At 38.1% G+C, this 7,978-nt stretch overlaps 1 protein-coding gene across 1 annotated transcript; it reads left to right on the forward strand.

Annotated features, from left to right (window-relative positions):
• The first annotated feature begins 38 nt into the window (after positions 1-38).
• Positions 39-5,559, forward strand: LOC115918323. The gene is made up of 3 exons (XM_030973448.1): positions 39-119; positions 3,449-3,489; positions 3,936-5,559. Exons 1-3 carry the CDS (start codon positions 46-48, stop codon positions 4,280-4,282), a joined length of 462 nt encoding a protein of 153 aa, XP_030829308.1. The 5' UTR covers positions 39-45; the 3' UTR covers positions 4,283-5,559.
• The last annotated feature ends 2,419 nt before the right edge of the window (positions 5,560-7,978 follow it).

A 7,978-nucleotide genomic window follows, 5' to 3' on the forward strand; every position in this document is an offset into this window, starting at 1 on the left:
AAGAAGTCTCGTTCTGATGCTTGGGCAACCTCTCACCCAGTCGAGATGTCAGTTATCGTGGGTATGCTCGGGATCGTCACCGTCGTCATACTGGTCTGCTGGTCAATTTACAAGAAAAGGTGATGACACTCATCAATGTGAAGGGAAAGTAGGGGAAACTAGATTTAACTGTTGTACCCAATCCCTGAATCTCTTGGGTCACTTCTAAGTAGACCGACAGTCTCATGAACCCTGTGAAAGGATGTCAGAAGGCCAAGGAGTCCGATCTGTCAGTCTTGTGGACTGTCGGTCACATTAATCTTCGGATTACCTTTCATAACGTTTTTGTTTTCGTGAGCTTTCTGTACTATGGACCGTCGCGTCGGTCTTGTGAGATGTCTGTATCGTAGTCTATAGCCGAATAAAAAATAAAAAACACTTTAAATAGAGATAAGGGCTGCATCTTGGTTTCATGTTTGTGAATATTTCCCCCTTGAATCGTGTGTTGAATTAATGTATTGTAAATAAAACAAGTGAATTTGGGGAGGTGCCGTGGTGTAATGGATACGTCACTGGACTCTAAATCAAATGGTTTGCGGATCGAGGCCCGCGGATGCACTAGTGTCCTTTGGCAAAACATTAATCTATATTCGTCACACTCGACACACTCAGGTGAGATAAAGGGGTGCCTAACATGAATTAATTCCTGGAAATGATGGAGAGGGCCATAATGGCAGCCACGCTAAATCCAGGGTAATCATTTTGAAGCACCAGAAGTGTGAAGTCTGACAGACATGGGCGCTGTACAAGAACCCACTATTATTGTTATCATCATCATCGTTATCATTATCATTATTATTATTACTGTTAGTGTTAATATTAGTATTTCTACTGTCGTTGAAGGAAAATGTTATCATACATTTTCATGACCTTTTTAAATGACCGGTAAAAATAATGTTGACGAGTCCTGTGAATATCACGGTTTTTTTTTTTTTTTTTTTTTTTAAATGATATTTTATTTCCTTCCTCATAATTTCACATAACAAGAAATTCACATAACAAGAAATTATCAAATTAAGCAATATAAAACAAGTTCTTTGATACAAGACATATCATAAGTTACATTAATCAATGAACATAAAGGGGAAAAAAAAGGAAAAAAAAAAAAGAAAAAAAAAGTCTTGCATGTATCAGTGTATACTCAAAATAACAGTAGAGGAAGGTTTAAAGTTACATATTACCATCCTATCACAACACTCTCACACCCCCCCCCCCCCCCCTCTAGCCCACCCGCACCACACCCCCTTTCACACACATAAACAACCATACAAACACAAACACACACTGCATGCAACCTGTTCCCTCAACTCACACCACACAGACTCTTCACCCCCCCCCCCCCCCTAGCCCACCCATCTCACACCCCCTTCACGCCGACACACACGCTGCATGCAACCTGTTCCGGTTTGTCCACCTGTACACGAGAGAGAATTAATAATACTACCAATAATAATAATACCCACATAATACCCACGTCCATTAAGGTAAAAATGCATCGATTTGTTCCCATTTCTGTAAGTGCATCCCCAGTTTCCCCTTTTTGAAGGCTATTTTGTATTCCTCGTCTCTGTAATTTTTAAGCATATGTACTGTTTTCTGTACAGATGGCAAAGTTCCTTCTTTTCTAGAAATAAAAATGATATACTTTACTAAAAAATATGATACAATTTATTACAAATATTCTAGTAGTATTTCCGGATATTCCCATAAATATGGGTTTCCAATCATCAATGTCAATTTCGATTAAATGTAACTTTTGAATTACCTCCTGCCATAATCTTTTAACTTTAAGACAATCTAAAAATAAATGTTGATATGTCTCTACTTCTAGTCCACAAAAGGAACAAAAATGGTCTGACTCAAAACCAAATTTAAAGAGCTCTCTTTTCGTATATACAGCCCCTTGTAATTGTTTGTATTGAAACTCTCTATGCTTATTACAAAGCATTGCACCTTTCATCCTTGTAAATGTTTCTTTCAACTCCGTCATTCCAAGATCAAATTGACAGTTGCCATCTGTAACATGTAATGTATACTCTTTTTGAAGGTCTTTAATGAAGTAATCATAATACCGCCTAGATTTTATATCACATAGTTTCTGTAAACGTCCATATATCATCAATTCTATTTCAAAATTTTCAATGTCCACTTCCATAAAATCACTTTGTATCCATTCGTTTCTGATTGCTGAAAAGATCTTTTGAATTCTAAGCAAGCTTTTAGTTGCAAAACCCAAATTTAAAAAATGTAAGATCGGTTTTAAATGACCTCTGACAATTATATCTAATTATATCTGATGCTTGAAGTATACCTTTCTGAAAATTTTTTTTGTGCCAACACAATCAGGGTGTATAGCGCCATCTCAAAGCAATTTCAAAACATGGGAGCAATTTGAGTAGACAAGTTCTAAAGACTAATACGAAAAGAATAAGTGGCTTAAACTCTTACTCTTGCCTATCCATGATTTCTTTTTTACCACCTGTAAAAAATGAAGCATACATTTTTTTGCCATTCTGGTAATTATGAGATTCATAATCGAATGCGCATGTTTGATTTGATTAGATAGTATATGTGCTTGTGACCCTCTTTACATTCAATATCAACTCCTATGTCTTATGTTATTCACAAAAGTACACAAGAAAGAATAAGAAAGACCTTCAATTGAAAAACAGAGTATTTGACTTGGCCCGTGTCATCAACATGTGAGAACCGTTCATCTTCAATAAATCGTCTGGGGAATCATGCCTGGGCATTTAGAAAACACAAGCATTGAATAATGGATGCCCTATAGCTAGCTCCCAGGTTCGAGTTCTACGCAGGTTTCCTGCTAACATTTTCATTGTGACTCACAGTGCATCTAGTCCCTCCTAATAACTTCCATGTGGCTATACATTTATTATTTCAACCAAATAAACACGCTCGCTGTCAAAACATGTATATGAAAAGTCATTAAACACTGAGGTCTGTATTTTACTAATTCAGTTAGCTCGCCCCTGGGTCTAGGATAGGAAATCGTATAGACCTCAGTCTAGCTTCCTTTGTTGACCCGATTTTGAGCATGAACTGATAAGACCAGCAGATGGTAACATTTATTTTTAAAAGGGACCTATGGCTTTCGGTTACAGAATTAATATTTTGTCAAGTCTCAAGTTATTTAATTTGCTAGGTTATGTGGAACAATATCGTATAGGGTGTTTTACAATACAGCGCATTTTTTTAGACATTTCCGTTAAGTGCATTATTGTTGCCATTTTTCTTCTTGTTCAACTAGCAGAATATGAACGCCGCATGACGCCATGTTGCCCCCCCCCCCCATTTTGTTTTGTTGTAGTTGTTGTTCGTTTGTTTGTTTGTTAATCACAATTTATGCAGAATGTTCACCATGCGCTGTTTCTCTCTTCACTTGTAGATTGATGAGGAATCATACAGCACTGATACAGCTTAATAAGGGTATGTGACAAATGTGCATATCTTTTTTTTTAGGGGGGGGGGTGTACGTGGCAGGTGGGCCAGTAGAGTTTTTTCGGTAATGGTCATGAATATCACCCGCTCTCGAAGAAGTACCTATATAATCATGAACAACTATCATGCAACGGTGCGGAATGTGTGCGCTTGACTCTATGAAGCAAATGATTTTCTTACATGTTTTGGCATGACTAAAAAAAGTGCAACGACTTGACATAGTCCGGAACCGGAAGAGCTCGGGTTCAAATTAAATCCAGTTCGCTAAAGTTCTATACAGTACTGGCAATTATATTTTCCTTCGATTGAATAGAATATTTTACACACTTTATTTTGTCTTAGCATCCCATGCAGGTAGAATGAATACAAATAAGGAAATCCGATTTGTATTAATTTTTCCTTATTATGATGTTTTTTCTTGATTTCTTTAACAGCAGAGGAGAGGCCAGAAGCCTGCGAGGCGGGCACTTTTCAGTACGAAGTAATTCCGAAAACGGACGGGGCAAACCAACAAGTACAAGCCTCTTTAGCGCCCTCAGCGATAGTTCCGCCAGAGGAGCACATCTACCAAAACTTTCCCATTTTTAAATCGCGGGCATTTCGTTACAAGAACATTCAACCCCAGGTATCTCAGGAGCCTATAGATGGTTTTTATGAAGTGAGTCTACCAGAGGGAGAAAATAATCCAAGATACACGATGCTGAACGTAGGGGATAGGCAGTCATCGTCATCTTATACAGCGCTCCAAAATATTCCAACTACGTCTAGAGAAGAGACATGATGATCGCTCACCGAATAGACGTAAATTAAAAAAATGTGCATCTACGCAATATTATTTATCACTGACTTACTGACAGTAAGTTCCTTGGATCAGGAATACTGAACTTTAACAATAATCAATGATGGAAAATGGTGGGGAGGAGAATATCATAACGATGAATATGAAAAATAAACACTATTTAAAGAAGCAAAAGACGACGAAAGAGACATCGAAAAAATAATAATAATACATGTAGGTGTACGAGGTTGGGGTAGGGCTGCAATAACACCTAACCCCGTCCCAACGAGGATGTTTAAAGTACGGATATTTGTTTGTATTATGATAAATAAGTGACTTTTTGTTGTTTGGTCGCTCGCAAAATAAAGAAATGGAGACTTGAAGAGGCATTAGCTTCCCTCATAAAGAAAAAAGTGAGCTCATTTGCCTGTTAAAAGAAGGATGAACAACAGAATCATAAAATGATCACGACGACGAAGATGAAGAAGAATGAGGAAAAAAGAAAAAAATGGGATGAAAGAAAACAAGACTTAACGGGACTGCTTTTGGATATTCATTGCAAAAATGAATGATAAGCATTACAATGAGAATCATTGTCAGTTGAAGTATAAGTAGCGTTAACAATCATGTAAACATCGATGCCATAAACATGCTAAAAGAAAACATAATTGTGTTGAAGAGCTGGTTCTCCATGAATAATTCAATGTAATTTCCATTAAAAATGATTATGTTTTCGCTGTATTTAGTCATTTTGACTGAGCAACAGTCGGAATGGCAGAGGCCAATATACTTGCTGCTTGGTAAACGTTTGGATCTGAAATGCTGAATAAATAAAATCATTATGTATATCACTACGCGAGGCTTTAATTCATGCCAATGCCGTACTTATGATTAATATATTATTTATTCATTTATTTTGTTTATCTGTTCATTATTTATATATTTTTTAGGGGGCGTGCACCCGAACCGTGAGTCTGTTTATCATGAACGCAAAATAACTTATTTCACTTGATGCTGCCCAGCAAATGAATGTGACATGTGTGTGAATACCATCAGAATGTGCAATGAATATGAAACATATTCTTTGAAAGTTCATTATGGAGAAAACATGGGTTAACTGTGACCATCGTCTATTTGATTGATAAATGACACAACATTTTTTTGGATTTGTGAATGTGATGTAGTGTGGCGTTTTTTGGAAGACTGTTTTAGGAGGTCGTAAAACTTGTATTCTTAGAAATATAGTCATTGTATTTTAAATAAAGTGAAATAAAAATGTATTCAGTGTGTTCCAACATTTCTTGTCTGATGCCGATGGAGAGCCATATTGAAAATAACTAATTTAGGAGTGGTCAAATGTATAAGTTAGAATGAATCAAAACAGTTAAAACAACACGATTACAAAGACTTTCAAAAATCAACCAGAGGCGATTTAATAGCCTTGTGCGCAATCTTATTCAAATGTGCAACATTACAATGACCTTCTTAATAATCCGAACATGATATTCTAGGCAATGCAATACATATTACTAAAATTTCCTTTGGTAAAATCTTTGTGATCGCGTTGCTTTTATACTGAGAAAAGACATCGGTATGTGTACAAAAAATCATATTTAATCATTCGAAATGTGTTCTACTTCTACAAGTTCATTCGCCTATTCAGATCATTTGAGTTTGATTTAGCCATACAAAAAATCAGTGATACCTATCTGAGGATAAATTATTTTGTAGATCCCCATACACTGACAAATAGTAAACACCCTATATGCACTTCTCAATACGGTATATGTAATGGGTATAGAAATAATCAGTCATCAGGCTATCGAACCCGATCGATTTGGGGAGTGGCTAATAAGAAGTCCTCCCTCGGTTGCGTCCCCAATCCCCCTCCCCTCTAGAAAAAGACGGTCGGGGGAATGCATCGCCCCTGTCCGGGGGCAGGTTTGGAAGAGCCCGGGCTGGCCCTGGTAGGGTAGTATCTTCCCCACCCTCATATCTCCATGAATTCGCGCGGGAGCGCCCGCCCGACTCTCTCGCCGGGGGAGGATAACTGTCATGGGGATAAACCTGTGCCCCTAGACTTCTTCCTCCGGATTCTAAATTCTCAACCGTAAGATCTTTAGAAATGAGTCCCTATAATGTATAGTGGCTTCGATGACGAGAAAGGCCTATCCTTCATATTACTAGAGTAATTGTAACTTAGTGCTAAGTAACAGTTTACGCCGCTGGGAACATAGTGTAAACCCCCCCCCCCCCCCCCCCCACTCAGTGTTATTTAGGGTACGCGTATGCTCGTTCCCTCTTTTTGAAAGCACCCCCTATCTGAGGACTGCCAACATTTCCGAAACCCCCTTTCGCGGGCTTTTCGAGGGGCTTTTCCTGCCTTGGAGACCCCCCTAAATACGGAAAAATTCTCAATGTACCCCCCTAAATTCGGAATAATTTCTCAGGAGTCCAAAGAGATGAGAGAAAAAAAAGAAAAACACCCCCCTTTTAAAGAAATCTCCGGGTCAAAAGTCAAATACACCCTTTTTTTGTTGTTTACAATTCTCGGGCCGGACTTTGTCGCACGAAAAGTACCCCTTTACCGGACATTTTGGTAACACGCATGCGGTCATTTCGACCCCGGAGTGGGGGGGGGGGGGGGGCGGGCGGGCGGAGTGTAAACGTAGCATTAGGTGACTAACATGTCTATGCGAACTGCGAACAAAGATTTTGGCATGTTTACTTTCAGTGTCTTGGTCACAACATGGCGTATGTTCCATTGCTTTGTGATTGCCCAGCCAAGCACTATATAAAGCAACTCGAACCGTGATGACCGAACTATGTATTATATCAATGCCTCTGGTGACCATTTACTAATAGCGCCCTCTTTTACAATAACTTTTTCTTTGGATGTCCAATGTTATCCCAGCGGCCTAAATCATTAAAGGCACCAAAATGAGAGCAATGTTTTGGTAAGGGTTATCAAATAAGAGCTTCCCCCCCCCCGTCTTATTTGAAGGATGACAAATTTCGTACAATTCAATAATATTCAGATCAGTTACACTCATTCTTCCTTCCGTACTTGATTAAATATAACCCAAAGCCCTCTATCGGTCAGACTCTATGCTGCTTATTCCGGTAACTAAAAAAGTTATCAAATAATGCTCTATAAAAGTACGACAAACAAACTCAATCTTTTACTTCAAAAAGTTCAAAAAGTTCATTTAGTCCCCTGTTATGGATAGCAGTCCTTATAAATAGCGAACAGACCCCATTATTACATTTAAAAGTATTACAAGTAAAAGATTGGGTTTGTTTGTCGTTCTTTTAAAGAGCATAATATTTGTGTGTAAATTAATTTTTGTAAAAAAAAATTTAAACTAAAAAAGGTGACCATACCCCCAACTCCCCAACGAAACGAAATGTCGATCCGGCAAAAATTTTCAAATGTTGGGACCAACAAAAATCACTTCGTTATGCACGATTCCTTACAATTCCGTTCTCTGTCTATACGATATAAACGAAAACATTATACATTTATGCCTTGTTTATACCAGCTTATACATCTAGATTCGGGTTTCCGAATAATTGAATGAAGGACTCACCCGGATATAGCGCCTCTGATTCTAGGAAGAGGCAATGCCGTAAAAAAAAAACGATTGTTCATGGAGGAAACTAGACTCGATTACATTGCAAAAACAGAAGGAAATGACG

The sequence above is a fragment of the Strongylocentrotus purpuratus genome, unplaced genomic scaffold (genome assembly GCF_000002235.5).
Source record: "Strongylocentrotus purpuratus isolate Spur 01 unplaced genomic scaffold, Spur_5.0 spur5_scaffold_6, whole genome shotgun sequence".
Classification (NCBI taxonomy): domain Eukaryota; kingdom Metazoa; phylum Echinodermata; class Echinoidea; order Camarodonta; family Strongylocentrotidae; genus Strongylocentrotus; species Strongylocentrotus purpuratus.

Coding starts and splice junctions, on each gene's coding strand:
- LOC115918323 (XM_030973448.1), top strand. CDS start 46: ATGTCAGTTATCGTGGGTATGCTCGGGATCGTCACCGTCGTCATACTG. Junction 120..3,448: donor TGGTCAATTTACAAGAAAAG/GTGATGACACTC, acceptor CTTCACTTGTAG/ATTGATGAGGAATCATACAG. Junction 3,490..3,935: donor ACTGATACAGCTTAATAAGG/GTATGTGACAAA, acceptor TTTCTTTAACAG/CAGAGGAGAGGCCAGAAGCC.